The 15,867-nt window shown below is 45.8% G+C and overlaps 1 protein-coding gene across 1 annotated transcript in view; it reads left to right on the top strand.

Moving 5' to 3' along the window:
• LHFPL1 (LHFPL tetraspan subfamily member 1) overlaps nucleotides 1-12,308 on the top strand; it is a 39,364-nt gene extending 27,056 nt beyond the window's left edge. The window contains exon 3 of the mRNA XM_045031377.1: nucleotides 11,411-12,308. Within this exon, the coding sequence (XP_044887312.1) occupies nucleotides 11,411-11,592 (182 nt within the window). The 3' untranslated portion in view covers nucleotides 11,593-12,308. The remainder of the gene's footprint in view (nucleotides 1-11,410) is intronic.
• Nucleotides 12,309-15,867: the final 3,559 nt, after the last annotated feature.

Below are 15,867 nucleotides of genomic sequence, written 5' to 3'. Positions count from 1 at the left end.
TCTGCCTGTGTTTTATAGCAGCATGTTGTTCTTACTGTTATATAGCACCTTCCATGAGCCTCAAAGCACATTATACAATTACAGAGCATTTAATTAATGGAATGATTTTTCCCACCCAACAAAACAATCCTTTCTGGAGTGGAAGTGAGACAGGTAGGATCATTTACATTAAGGCAGTGCTGTAGATTTCAGTAATGAGATGGATAATTAATGTTCTTTAACAGCATTTGTAGACTACAAGATATGATAATAAAGGGATCACGTTTCATGTTTCAGGGTGTCAGATGACTGAGTGTAGATTGAATCCCAAAGAAGTACCATCTTCCATATACACACATACACCATTGGCTTGATGCATCTTTCATCTTCCTCTGAAGCGTTATGTATTATGATTGCTGAAGATAGGTTATCAGTCTGCATGCACCAAAGACTGGCATGAAACGGCAGTGGCCCTTTGTGAGATCCTGTGCACGGCCTTCAGACCCTACTCAGTGGGTTCAAACTCCCGTGAATGCTCCTGATGAGAGCTGGTCACCATTTTTCAAATATAAAAAACACAAATGATTTACTTGAAAAATGGCCTGTTGTTCAAAAACAAACAGTGTTTGGGGTTTTCTCTCTTTCCTGCCTCTCTCCCTTTTTCAACAGCAAAATGGAAATGGAAAAAAATAAAGGAGGGTGGGGAAGGTGAATATTGAACTATTCAGTTCCTTTTGAAAACTTCAAACCTTTCTAAAAATTCCCCTTTCATCTTTTTATCCAGCTCTCCCACTGACTTACCCTCCATTCTCTGGGGAGAGGAGGGAGGAGACTTTCCTGTTTGTCTCTGCCTAGCCAAGTGCTTGGAATGTGCCTATCTCTGTGGTATGCAGCGTCCCGGCAAAATATGCCGGTCCCCCTACCCTCACCCATTGATTGTCATTCTGCTGTGCTTTCTGGCAGTCGCTCCTCTCAAGGCCCTTGGCTTTTCATTTTAAAATTACTAGTACTTGAGTGCTGTCGGGGGAGAGCTTCCTTAACCCTGCCATCATTTAGCTTGGCTGCATGGAAAAATATGTTTAAACTTCAGCACACGCTGAGGCACTTATTCAACAGTCACTTTTCTGAACAGATGGGACCTTCGGCCTCCTTTGAGTCCCGCTGCTACTGCTAATGCAAAATGTATTTGTGTCGTGTCATGAAATCAGAACTCCCAGCACTGAAGGGAACTGCCTTGAGACGAGCTGAATCACCTGAATGCCAAACCCAGCTGCACAGCATTATGGAAATGCTTTCGAATAAGGTCTGGCTTGGGAACAGGCTCACATTGACGTAGGTCTGGTAAGAAGGAAGCTTGTCCCAGCAGATGGAGTGAATGTGCGGTTCTAACAAACAAGGCGTCTCCTCCCGCATGCAACTCCATCAAAGGTCATAGATTAATTTGGCCCAACATAGGGCTTGTCTACACTGGCACTTTACAGCGCTGCAACTTCCTTGCTCAGGGGTGTGAAAAAACACCCCCCGAGCGCAGCAAGTTTCAGCGCTGTAAAATGCTAGTGTAGACAGTGCTCCAGCGCTGGGAACCATGCTCCCAGTGCTGGGAGTTACGCCCCTCATGGAGGTGGTTTTTTTAGAGCTCTGCCGTGACTACACAGCCAGTTGGCAGTACAGACAATCCCGTTAGCACACATAAAATGCCTCGCATTGCGTGTAAATTACTACTCTGTTAGGCTCTGGTGGCTTCTGCAATAGAAGACAGGGAAGCCCAGTAGAGGGCGCCCAAACTATTTAAAGCAGAGGTGGGCAAATGATCCATCCAACCCCCCCTGCTCACCTCCGTCCCATCCAACCCTCCCTGCTCCTTGTCCCATCCAACCCTCCCTGCTCCCTGTCCCCTGACTGCCCTAACCCCTATCCGCACGCCCGCCCCGACAGGTCTCCCAGGACTCCTACGCCTGTCCAACCCCCGAGCTCCCTGACCGCCCCTCCCACCAGAACCTCTGCCCCATCCAACCACCCCCTGCTCCCTGTCCCCTGACTGCCCCCCGGAACCCTGTGCCCCTTAGCCAACCCCCCCGCTCCCCGCCCCCTTACCATGCCGCTCAGAGCATCAGGACGAGCAGCCATAAGCAGTAAACCATAAGTAGCACATTCCTATGGGGAGCAATTTAATACACTACACCATCCCTCCATACAGTTTCAGAACCGCGATGTGGCCCTCAGGCCAAAAAGTTTGCCCACCCCTGATTTAAAGGGTACTACTCAATTGCTGTACACTATAATGGGTGACTCTGGCCCAATTACTCCTGGGTGAATTCTGCACTAAAAAATTAAAAATTCTGCACACAATATTTTAAAATTCTGCAAAATTTTGCATATTTTGTCAAAACAACACAGTGTAATTATACCAGTTTCAATTATTTTGGTAATTTATTACAAAAAGCTGTCAGCAAGTATGTCAGTCATAATACAGATGAAAAAAAAATCCAGGAAATGTTAGGGTTTTTTTTGTGACAAATAGATTTCTTCCTAGGCATATTAATACAGAACTTTGAGGAATTAATTTAAACGACAATACAGAAATGTATTTCCTGCACCCCTCAGAAGCAGTGCAAAGGCTTGGGGGACTCAGAGGTAACAGAGGAGCTGAGGGAGAAGGAAGGGGTCTGGGAGTGAACCTAGAGGGTTATTGGGTGTAGGTAGGAGAAGTCTGGAACAGTTTTTTTTGGAGATGATCCTGACAGTCCCCCCCCATCCCGGTGTGTCCCTGCACCTCCTACCTCCCTGTCCCCATGTGGTCCTGCAGCCCCCTACCCTCCATTCCCATGTGGTCCTAAAGCTCCCTCCCATTCAGCCCCTGGCTCAATGCTGTCACCCCACTAGCTCTTCAGCTCCCACCCCAGTCTGTTCCCCCTCTAGCACTTGTGAACACCAGTCTGTGACGCCTCAGCAGCCCTGTGTGTCCCCATCTGTCTTCCTCGCATATCCCATACCTGGCTCTGTGGGCAGAGTGCTGTGATGAATGCAGCTAGTTGCCAGCTGTTACTGCTGGTCAGCTGCTGCTGTCTGTTCTAGCACCACAGCAGCCTCGGGTGGGTGAAGGGCACTTCTCTGGCAGAATGTATTTTCTGCGCAGAAAGAAAAAATTCTGCACCAGACATGAATTTTGCACATGTGCAGTGGAACAGAATTTCCCCAGGAGTACCCAATATTAGGAAAACATTATTGTACAGCACACAGCAACGGCTGTGCCAAAGCTAGGGTTGTGTTAGAGCTTTAAAGAGATTGCGAGGTTCACCAACCACCAGATCCAGAGCCATGTTTTTGGGGTGCCCATCCACTCGCTGATTAGATAACTGAAATCCAAAAACATTCCAACTGCAGCTAGATGCACAGTCCTGCAAGGAGACTAGAGCCAGGATGAGAACTGAATCCAACTCTTCTGAGGCCCAGTCCAGTGCTTTACCCAGAGGCCATACTTCCTCTGCCCACTATCTCTGTCCTACCTGTCACCTTTAAAATATTAGCATTTAAGGCTTTTTTTAAAAAAAATGGAAAACGATCTAATCTCTTAAGTCCTTAACAGAATGAGTGTGTGTGTAAACCTAACATTGCAACTAAATACATTGTAACACCAAATATTTCAAAATGCATTCCTACTTTAGCTACCTGCCAAGACTTGTGTTTTGTACTGCCTCTGCAAGCCTGCTGATGTCTCTAATGTGGCATCTAAATCCATTTAGGAAATTACATAGGAGACCTGTTTAGGACTCTAATCCAAAGCTCATTGAGGTCAATGGAAAGTGGCTCATTCACTTTAATAGGCATTGGATCAGGTCTTAGGTGCTTATGATTTTATCACACGCTGTGGGAAACGCACAGAACGCAGAGTGCCTGAATTCAGGCCCCAACAGGTAAATAAGCTTTTAAAATTACCTTTAAAATATTTTAATTGTGATGTTTTAGGTACAGCTGGTCAAAAATAGGAATTCTCATAATTTCTTCTGGGAGATGTAATCGAGTCTGGGGCAGGAGACAGCAGAACTATACCTTCTGTGAGGCCCGGCGACAGCTCAGATGGACACATTCATGTTGAACTGACTGGAAATGAAGTGTTTCAATTCAGTTCAACCTTCCAAAATGTTTCAATTTGGGTTCCCCTGATCAGAAACAAATATTTCATTATGATTTTCCTAATGGGCTTTTTGGGGCAAAACAGAAAATTTCCCAGAAACTCTATTTTCCATAAAAAAAAAAAAGTTGATGGAAGATTCCCATCCACTCTAGTTTTAAACGTAGACATCCATCTATCCCTATACCATACTCATCACTGTGGTATCTGAATGACTAATGAATCTTATTAACAATCCAGGGTCTCAGACTTGTTTTTGGAACAGCATTTTATTTATTTTTTTGTTACAAAAGTATTTTAATTTACTTTTAAGTCTTGGGTGTCCGTTGGTCCCCATCCCAACACATGTATGGGCTCATTGCACATGCTCACTGTAGCTGTCAGATGCCAGCAAAATGTTTTGCACAAGATGGTTTCTAGCATAGTTGGAAGGGAGGTTGCAGCTGGATACACTCAGATATCGACTGTCAAGTACCAGGGGCATTTCAGGTGATTGTGGATTGGTCTGAGGGCAGAGTTTGATGGTTTTACCAGGGCTTTCTTTTAATCCCAGTTCAATCCTGTGGGAACATGAATATACTAATGACTGGGCAGAGCAGGGTGGAAGGGATAGAAGAAAACACTTCTGTGATTTGCGCTTTCACTCCTTGATTCTGTCTGGTGCTTAGATACCATGGTGACAAGGGCTTTTATAAAAACCAGAGATGAGCAAGAGATTAAAATGCCGGTCAGTGGCTTAGTTCTCTTAATGTTAACAATGCAATCTAATGAACTGCTGAATCTAAGGAAATATGGCCATGTTCCAAACCAATGAGATTCGCAACTTGGAATAAAAGCAAAGTCTCTGATTGAAATGTCAGGCCCATCTCTGAGTGATGATTTAATAACTTTTATGAGTGATCCTGTCACAGCAAATCTCAACACTTGAATGGAGTGACTCAGTGAGAGCCTATTAGCAATGATACCTACCAAAGAGGAACAAGATGAGCTTTTTACCCCTTCCCGACTTAGCTTAAAAGCTTATTTGTTGTGGAAACCTTTTCTCTTTCTCTTACAACTCCTTCCCCTCCCCCCACTCTCGTAGGATAAAATACTTCAGGGACGAATTGACCTGTGCAATGTGCCTCAAGGAAACAGGACCTAGAGTAAACAGAAGGTGAGGTACACCAGCAGGACCGGCTCTAGGCACCAGCAAACCAAGCATGTGCTTGAGGCAGCACAATTTCAGGGGCGGCACTCCGGCCACTTTTTTTTTTTTTTGCTTCGGCAGTTGCGCTCTCGGAGGTTTTTGTTTTTTTCTTGCTTGGGGGGCAAAAAATCTCGAGCTGGCCCTGTACACCAGGTACGATTCCCTGTGTTCCTGTCACGAGTTGTGAGTGGGCGTACAGCTGGAGAAGGGCTTACATGTGAGGGTCACATGCTCTGGAGGTGTGGCAGAAAGAGGTGGAAAATCTTTTATCCCACATGCGTCCCACATGCCAGCACAGTGTTACAATGGTGCCCATGGTATATAGGTTAAAGCTGCTTCCAGCAGGTTTTATACACCCACTGTTCACAACACAGAGGCAAATCTCTGGGTGGATGAGGGTTACACTTGCCTGTCTTGAGTGGAGGCACAGGACTGTGTAGCTGTGAGCGGGGTCACTAAGTGGTTCTGTTCCCAGGCGCAGTCTCACACACATCAATGGAGCAGGAGCACATCAGTGAGGTAAAGACTTGGTCAGATGTGTATGCACCGTAGCGCCTTAAAGTGTGTGTTCTTTGGGGGTGGAAGTGGGGGTGGGGGGGAATCTGCTGCCTTTACATACATGCACAATTGCATATCACGTGTGAGTGCCACCTCAGTGCCAATGTCCATGTGACATCAGGACTGACTGAGATTGGGGCATTCAGTCTTGTGTCCTCATCTAATGGTTGGAGCTTGACTAGAGGTGGGCAAATAACTAACTCATAACCCATAATTTATGTGATGTCTTTGTTATTCCTCTGTGATCTTTTCATGGGCACATGCAAGCTGTTTTGATTGGTAGGGCCCATTTTGCTCCCCGATTGGACGAATGTAGCTCTTTGAAACATGTTGCTAGTGTGAATACTTGTGATTAGGAATTTGAAAGGTTTAAAATTCACCATCTCCATAAACATCGCTGCCAAAAATATCACTCGCTGGAGCGTTCCTGATAAGCAGAGACTCAGCCAAAGGGGAATTCATTTCAAAATGCAAAAGAATATTTGTGGACAATGTTTGTCATGTTTGTCCAGAGCCAATCAAGGGAGTGTCACTGAGCTTTATTTCACCACCTGTTGTAGCCCCAACTGGGGAAACCTGCCTGACTAGTCACATCAGCAGCTCTCCTCTGTGTGGCGCACCCTTGCTGTGCTTGCTCAGCATGGCTGGATCATCAGATGGCAGTCAGATCAGAAGCACATTCAGCAGGCTTTTGCTCATCCTCTTATGAGCCCAGACCACTCCCGCAGCTAAGCTTTGCTTAGCTTAGGCTGGATACTCAGATCCATACTCTATGGAGCTGCATTGTTTTGGTGCGTCTTTTTTCCCCCGTGCACGTCTTTATGCAAAAAGGGATGACTGGGCCCATAGATCAGATTCAGAAAGGGACGTTGAAACAACTAATCTTGTGCTCGCTGTAGTGCATTTATGCAAGGATAGATACTTCAGTAATTGTGGGGAGCAATCCTTCCTGAAGGACTTGAACAAACTGGGTAAACAATGCAGATAAATGAATAAATGAAATAAACCCCAGTCCAACAGAATAACAGGGCTAGGCATAGTCCTGAGTTACACAAAGAATATTCAAATAGCAGCACAGTTTGCTGGATTAAATCAACAAAGCTGACCGCTGGCACAACAGTGCAGAGAACATCAAACTACACATTACTTGCCTTGTTCAGAGGATAGCTCTAAGGACAGTAAAAAATGTGCAAGGTATTTATAGCTCTGTTTCTGCCAATAACAATCCAGCCTAGAAGGATGATCTCTAGTGAATGCTTGCTGTTTTCCAGCAGAGAAGCCAGCACTTTCCTTCATCAGTGCAAATTATCCATAGAATCCCATGAAGATCTGCACATCTGTCCCTTGAACCATGGAGATGTACATTGGCTAAAGCCTCTTTTTGATCACCGTGTTTGCATTATAATACCTTGTAGTGGATTTTTTAATTGTTTTTGGCTAGGCAGTGCAGGATGTCTGACAGCAGAGGACCTGAATTAGTCGCACAATAATAATAATAATAATTAATAATTAATACCTAGCTCACAAGCAGGGGACAACAGTTTAGGAAAGATGTTACTTTTCATTCTGACATTTGCCATCTTTACTGACTGGATGCCTACTGAGCAGGAGAGAGGCAGCAGGCGGGATGAAGGGTGTCCCTTAGCAGATTACTTTAAATCAGATATTGGCATAAACCCCGGCTCTGAACTCCCCCACACTTTGAAGGATTTGAAATGTGGTGCAGGACGTGAATTGTGTGGTGGAGTCCTTCATTTTCAGCCTGATCTGTTCAACGATCACTCCTTCCTATTAAGGGATCTTTGCAGATTCTGTTGTGCCGGCTCCAATGCTCTCATGCTTCCTGAAGGGGAAAACAATCTGCCCAACCCAGTACAACAGCTTTTTGGATGGGAGTGAATAATCCAGCTCAGATCTGTCTTAAGCTAGGGCATTGTGTGTTTGACTACTGAGACTCCTTTCTCCCCGGCTTGTCCAAGTGCTCCATGTGGCTGGGCTTCATGACTGTGAGACCGCATGACACAGGCAAACCTTATTGTTAGGGCCCTACCAATTCACCATCCATTTTGGTCAATTTCGTGGTCATGGGATTAAAAAAATCTTACATTTCATGATTTCAGCTATTTAAATGTGAAATTTCACCCTGTTGGAATGGTAGGGGTCCTCACCCAAAAAAGTGTGTGTGGGTTTTTTTTTGCAAGGTTATTGTGTGTGTGTGTGTGGGGGTGTTGCAATACTGCTACTCTTCCTTCTGTGCTGCCTTCAGAGTTGGGCACTCAGCCGATAGCCGCTGCTCTCTGGCTGTCCAGCTCTGAAGGCAGTGGAGAAGTAAAGGTGGCAATTACTGTAACCACCCCACCCTAAAATAACCTTGTGACCCTTCTGCAACTCCCTTTTGGGTCAGAACCCCCAATTTGAGAAATGCTGGTCTCCCCCATGAAATCTGTATAGTATAGGGTCAAAGCACACAAAAGACCAGATTTCATGGCTGGGGAGGGCGAGGCAGGGGAGACCAGCTTTCACGGTCCGTGACGCGTTTTTCATGGCCCTGAATTTGGCAGAGTTTATTGTACTGCAGTGCACATGACTGAAAAGGGGGTTCCTTGGAGTGAGTGTTGCCCACTGAGCAACGCGGCATCATTTCAAAGGATTTAGCTTCAGCCAGCGTGTACAACCAAGGCCAATTTGTGCAATGTGTTGACTCTAGAACTTGCAGAATCTTTCTTCCTAAAGTGTAATTGTCACCTGCTGTAGATGTTCCCTCAACATGAACTACATTCCCTCCCGCTAATATGACATTGGCGCCAGCACTGCAGTGTGGACATGAGTTACTCTCAGCATGCAAAAGACCTATGTGTAGAGTGCTAATGTGAATTAATATGCCATGTGTTAGTTACAGTTGCTTTCAGTGGTCTGCCCTAGTAACTACTGAAATTATGACAAGGTATTACTGGGTAAAGCACAGAACCACCAGTGCCATTATGGTATCAATTCTCTCCATTCTTGGAGCATGTTTCGTCTCCCCCTACCCCCGGCCCCCCTCAGCTTTCTGATTGTCTATCCAACCTCAGGACTCATGGATACTGATTGGTCGGTGAAGGGAACTCAAGGACAGATGAATATTACTATCTAATTTGGAATTAAGGCAGGAACCTGGAGGTTTATAGTATCACAGGCAATGTTATAACATGTTATAATATCACATATGTTATAAACGAGCATGGCCTGTACCATATCTGGTAATAAACTACACTTTGGGGCTAGCCCGATGAATACAATTGTCTTCACCACCACCAGGTCCCTTTGCATGAGTGTACATTGGCCTGCAGTGAGTGATCATAGGAAAAAGAGCTTCGGGGACTCACCTATTCCCCATCGCTCTGCATCGAGGCTGATTTTGTCATATGCATGCGTGTATTGTAGGCTTTCTAATGGCTAGGCCATAACTCCCTCAATAGGAAAATTAGTTCCCTGACCATCATTTTATGCAACTTAACTTTGCTGGTGCTCTAATTTTCTGTTGGATGAAATTTCTGCTGGGGGCTTGCAGTTAGGGCTGCTCTGGTGTTGCACAAAAGCAGTGAGTCCAGGTGTGGAAACTTTATCAAATGTCTTTATAGCCATCTGTCTGCTTAGTGGAACTTGGATTTCGAGCACCATAGCTGGATGATTTATTTCCTCTTCTTAGAACTTGTTCTGCTTTCGGGGCAAAATTCTCAACTCAGACCGATGTAGCCGATTGTGACTTGGCCACTCCTCTCTATCCACTCCTGTAGAACCCAGAGGGAGTTCCGGCCATAAAGCAGGATATAAGAATCTGCCATGAGCATCTGAGAAGAGAAGCTTCCCCCTAGGCCTCCACTGACTGCGTTGCGTTAATGACCTGGATTTTCCTCCTGGCTGCTGTTTAACTTTTGCCTCAAGCATGTCTCACCCGCTCAAAGTGACCAGATGCCACAGTGTGATTTTTGCCCTGGGTGTCTCACCAGCTCAGGGCAACCAGATGCCATGGTTCCCATTGGAAAAGCAGTGCCGGCTCTGTCACTGATTTGATTTAAGTATAAAATAGTAAAGTTTTAACCAACCAACCAAACAAACAAAAAGAAAGGAAAAGATGCATTGAAAAAAATGGGACCAGATTCACTGCGGCATTACCCCAGCTTCACTCTGGTGTAAATCTACTGCTCTCTGCTTAGATTATAAACTCTTTGGGGCAGGGACTGTTTCTTTGTTATATGTGTGTACAGTTCCTAGCACAGTGGCCTCTAGATGCTACTCAATACAAATAAATAATAATACTAACTTTAGGAATAAGTGTAGGACTGGACTAACACAGTGGGGAATAAAAAACAACAACCACCTTGGTCCTGCTAGTGAAGGCAGGGGACTGGACTCGATGGCCTTTCAAGGTCCCTTCCAGTTCTATGAGATAGGTATATCTCCATATATTATAAATCAGGCTCTATATACTTGAAATCAACCCTGATTTGTCTTACCATGGAAAGGATGAAAGAAGGACAATAAACAGGTAGATTATGTAGTATTATTTATTTGTATTGGGGACACCTAAGCACCTCAATCATGGACAAACAAATTACAGAAAGAGGGTACCGGCTCCCGGATGCTTACACTCTAATATAAGACAAGAGACAGGAGACGGATACAAACAGAGAAACGGGGAGCACAAGGAAACAATGGGGTGATATTGGTTGGCATGGTAGGTAGTGGTCTGACCACACCATTGCTGAGTTCAGGGGCGGCTCTACCTTTTTGGCCGCCCCAAGCAGTCATGCGCGGGAGGCACCCCGGAGCCGCGGGAGCAGCGGACTTCCCGCGGGCATGACTGTGGAGGGTCCGCTGGTCGCGCGGCTCGGCTGGACCTCCCGCAGCTGCGGACGGTTCGCAGGTCCGGCGGCTCCGCTTGAGCTGCCGCAGTCATGCCGGCGGGAGGTCCAGCCGAGCCGCGGGACCAGCGAACCGTCCGCAGTCATGCCCGCGGCAGGTCCGGTCGTCCCGGGGCTCCGGTGGACCTCCCGCAGGCATGACTGCGGCAGGTCCGCCGGCCCAGCCTGCCGCCCCCCCGGGAAAGGGCCGCCCCACGCGCGTGCTTGCCGCGCTGGGGTCTGGAGCCGGCCCTGGCTGAGTTTTTGTTTTGTTTGCTGAAGAGAGTTTTAAGGCGAGATTTGGAGGGGAACACTGCCGTGGCTTTGCGGGTGTGTACAGGAAGCTCACGTCTGAGAGGCAGCATGGGAGAAAGCACAAAGGGAGTTGTTTGAAAATCTAACGAGTGGGAAGTGAAGGATGGCAGGAGTCAGCAGCTCCATAGTGTCTGAAAGACGATGGGTAGGCTGGGTTAGATCACAAAGGGCCTTGGATGTAAAGATGATTTCAGTAAAAGTTTATCTAGGTACCCCATGCGCCAGGCTGCACCCTCGTCTTTTCCCCCACTAGGCCAAGGAGGTGCAGAGATAATACAGGGCTCTTTCATGACTGACACAGCACTACAACATGTACTGGGCTCCTGATTTCCCCTCTTCTTTCTCCCTCTGCAGGAACCTGCAGACTTGGCTGGGCATATTACTGCATGGGAGGTGGGGCGGCTGCAGCCATGCTGATCTGTACCTGGCTCTCGTGCTTCGCCGGAAAACATCCCAAACCCGTAATGTTAGTGAAGAGCATCATGCAGAGTGCAAATCCATATGGAGTGGAGCTTGAGTGCTGCCTTAAACAATGAGCTTTCCTGGATACTCTCCTAAAAAAGAAGGAGGCGTGGTGGCAACATGGTCCAAACTTCTCTGGCTGATACACATGAACTCCCACTTTTCTGTCGACAGCAGGAACCGAAGACTGCTCCCAACTACTGTTGCATATCTGGGCTAACTCCAGTCAGGTGGGGTTGCTCTAGATTTACATGGATGTAACTGAGAGCACAACTTGGGCTACAATGATCATAGAAACAATTACAGTCTCCTTGTGGACCAGGTTCTAAGAACAAGAGGCCAATTTCCTCTGCACTGTGACTCCCTTGAAATCAGGGGATGAATTTGGTCCAAGGAAAATATTCGTGCGTTCTCTGAATGTAAGCTATATCTCCATTAATAATACCACCTGACTCTTATCTAGAATTTTTCCTCAGCAGATCTCAAAGTGTTTTACCAATGAGGGCAGTATCATTATCCTAATTTTACAGATGGGGAAACAGAGGAACAGGGAGTTGCCTAAGGCCACACAGTAGGTTTGTGGTAGAGCAGGAAATAGAACCCAGGTCTTCTGTGTCTCTACTGCACCATCTACTTGACCACACTGCCACACTCAGGAGTGTGCGTCAGGCTGCTTTGCTATGCTCAGCTCGCTGGTTGTGCCAGGTTATGGTTGCTTTACAATTGCTGGAGCAGTGCAGTACTGGTACAGAAACAGGAAACGGAGCCCCATGTGCAGTGTTTATCTAAAATGTCTCAGGCTGGGACAAGGATGAAGCAAGGAGAGGGAGGTGCTGCGGCTGTGGCCCTTGCATCCAACCTTAAATATAGGAGCTTCTCCCTTCCCAAACCTTGAAAAGATATAGAGTTTGTCCATCTAGCATGTGTATCCCTAGATGGAGTTCCGATAAAGCTGGCGGTGAGTGGTATATATAGATTGTTCTGTAGCAATATCGAGTTCTGAGTTGACTGAGTTCCTCTCCATGGCTATTGCAGGGCCTCAGAAATTTGAAGATTGTCTCCAGAGTATGGTCATTTTAGGATCACTGAGCACTTCATCGGCACCATATGCTGCAAAATCCAATGAAGGGCATGCTCTGGGCTTATAAACGTGTGTATTCCTTTAACCCTGCAGGAGAACTAGCTGGAGAAAAAGCTTGTGTGTTTGCATTTATATTCTTGTTGCAATGTCTTGTAAATAAAGGTTTATGACCATTTTCACCCACAGGAGGGAAACCCACGTCGATTGCTGTATATTACACCCAGCATTATAGAAGTTTATTATCATTTAGTCATGTAGCTATTCAGTATGTGATTCTCCAGAGGTATCTGATCTCGTGTATGCACACAGTGATATAACTGGCATCCTTTTGGAAAGAAATGTGAGGTTACTAATGAGCATTCTTTTAATTTCTGCCAGAATCATGTAATATGAGGAAGAAGTAAGTCCTAATGCCTTGCATGGCAGAATCTCCTGGGGTTGCTGCAATGCCCTCTGGTGGACTACAGGACTGTCTGCAAACTGTTGAATATCACCACTCAACTTGTGTTCTGTTAATAAATAAATAAATTCTGCAACCGATGCAGAATTCATGAACATGCAGGGATGTAAACTGACAAGTGTGAGATGAGCTATACAAAATCTGAGGGTCCTTGTACATTCTTTGCAAATTTGCATAAGCAGCACCTTTGTATTTAACTGAGCCTGCAATCTATTTTTTTACAATTTAGTTTTACACAGAAGAAAACAGAAATTTGTATGTAGCTTTTAAAAAAAGTCAGATGTTGCAGTGGAAATTGAAAAGATTCAATATCTTATGGAGTGGGAAAACTAACCATTATAACCCTTTCAATGCTGGCCACTGACATTATTAGAAAGACACACACAGAAACCTGCTGGAGTTGAGAGAGGAGCAACAGCAATCAATTTATGAGGACCAAGGAACAATTAAACTCACTTTAGCAAATTTGTATAGTTTGGCTAAATATTAGCTGACCAGGGTGTGTATGGGGAGGAAGAGGGGGAGAGATTGGGAAATACAATAACCACCTGCACATTTTTGAAGGGTATGAATTCTAGGAAGGAAGATGAATTATATAAGGTGGTAATCAGGGTGTAGAACTAGGAACAACGGGCTCAAATTAAGAAAGCTTCCTGGCAGTGGAAAGATCTCCCAAGGGTAGGAGTGGAAGCTCCATCACTTAGGACATTTAGAGCAAGACCGGTCAAAGCACTAGTAAATGTCCTGTGTGGAATAATTCTGCACAGGCACTAAAGTGGACTCGCTGTGACAAACGTTTCCCATCATTAATTTGGTGCGAAACCTCATCCTTTAAAATGGCTTGCTTTATTTTTCAGAAGTATATTTTAGATGGAGGCTGGACTCTTGTTGCACACTTTGGGCTCCGCCCTCTTCACAGATCTGGGAAATCCCAGACTGTTGGGAGAGTGGAGTAGCCCCTTAAAGAGATCAGGTATGTTGTTCATACAGGTGGATTTTTTGCTTGCTCTTTTCTTTTTTTAATCTGTATAGATTTGTTTCATGTGGCAAACACTTCGATTTGTTCTTCCTGCTCTAAGTTTTAAAAGAGACTGTTACAAAGAACATGGCCTCGTGTAGCTGCCTATTTGTGAGCCTCAGCTGAAGGTCCTTCGCTCCATGCCTGGCAGCTAATACAGGTTCTTAGAGGCAGGGCAAAGTCTATGTTCATACCTTGGGGCATGGCTTTACCGTCACTGCTGTCCACAAGTCTTTTGCGGGAGAGCGAACCCCCCCCCTTGCCCAACCAGTTCTTTATTAATTTTGATCCTTGATCCCTGCATCACTGTTGCTGCTCAGTGCTCAAGTGTAACACTAATGACCCATGCTGTACACTGTTTCAGATGGGAATCTGAGCACTGCCATATAGCCTATAGTGTGTGTATCACCTCTTGGTTTGTGTTCTTTCCCCTGGCCTCTCTCATTATTTCTTTTACTGCTGCTGTGCACTGAACTGATGGGTTCAGTGGTTTTGCCTCCTACTCCCTTTCCCCGGCCAGCACACTGTCTTGAGATACATCCATCTCTTTCCATTCTTGCACTGCAGATCATCAAGCTAAGAGATCAGATGCAAAAAATGCTTTTGGGCATTAGAATAAATGGATTCATTTTGGATTAACTGAAATGCTGCAAATGGTTTGTTCCTTATGCTTAGTTTTTTGAGCCTAGGGGTTTGAATCTGTACTCGCCTCAGAGTTGTTACAGTGAGCAGACTAGTTTAACAACAATGCAGTGATGCTATTAATTAACCACACTGGGCCAGATTCTCAGCTGTGTTCTGGCCCCTTTGTGCTGCTGTGAACTGGAAAGAAGCCGGTTCTGGCCAGCTAAGATATTCCCAAGCATGGGAGAGCTCTCAGATCAGAGGCTACCTATGCCAGATCTGCACCCCCACTCTCAGGCCCGGGGGCATGTTGGAGCCGGGGTTTGATCAGAGAGTGCAGTGCTTTGGCTATGTCAGGTGACCGATATTATCCGAGGAACCATTGACAGCTGGCATAATTTAGAGCAGCCTCAAGGCTCTTCTAACCTATGCTGGGGCCCAGAACAGTGCAGCTCCGCCTTGAGACTCAGGGAGCCACTTCCTCCTCCTCCCCAGCTCTGCTGCACAGAGCAGATAATAGGCACAGCAGAGACTCTGGCTCACCATACATGTAGTGTTCTCTCTTGAATAAATATGGATGATGATAGTGATTTAAAAAAAAACCCCTGGGGTCTTTGCTGTGATGCTCTCTAGGCTCTTCTGCCTCAGGCTCCTCTGTGTCTGTCTATCTTAGGCATTTTTAAGGTGGTGGTCTCTATGGCACCGTATCTAAACACCAATGATGAGAAGGGTTGTGAAGCTGCAGTTTGAACATCGCTAGGATATTTTTCCTACTTTCATTTCCTATTACAGTCTGCATCGTGAGACTGAAGCAACGAGACAGGAGAAATTTACAGGGTACTTTCTTTGAGCATTCGCTATACGCAGTCTGGCTTGTTTTTAATTTCTGTACCTGGCTTTGCCTGCCTCACTCATGACAGGGGCTATAACTTTAGTGACACTGGTGGCGGTGAAAAGTGTCCCACTCTGGCTGGGCTGTGAAGATAGCCAAGGAAATGGCTTCCCCTCAGATATTTCCTTCTCCCTGACCCTTCCTGAAATGCACAAATGCACGACTCTGACTAACTTCCCACCCCAGCATCTGACCCTTGTTCCCATGTGTCTTGTGGAGATTACACCACTCATTACTGGAATGAAAAGCCCTCTGTACTGCTTTGCAAGAAGAA

This window comes from Mauremys mutica, chromosome 9, assembly GCF_020497125.1.
Source record: "Mauremys mutica isolate MM-2020 ecotype Southern chromosome 9, ASM2049712v1, whole genome shotgun sequence".
NCBI lineage: Eukaryota > Metazoa > Chordata > Testudines > Geoemydidae > Mauremys > Mauremys mutica.
The sequence above is the reverse complement of the archived record's forward strand: the minus strand, read 5'-3'. Positions and strand labels throughout refer to the sequence as shown.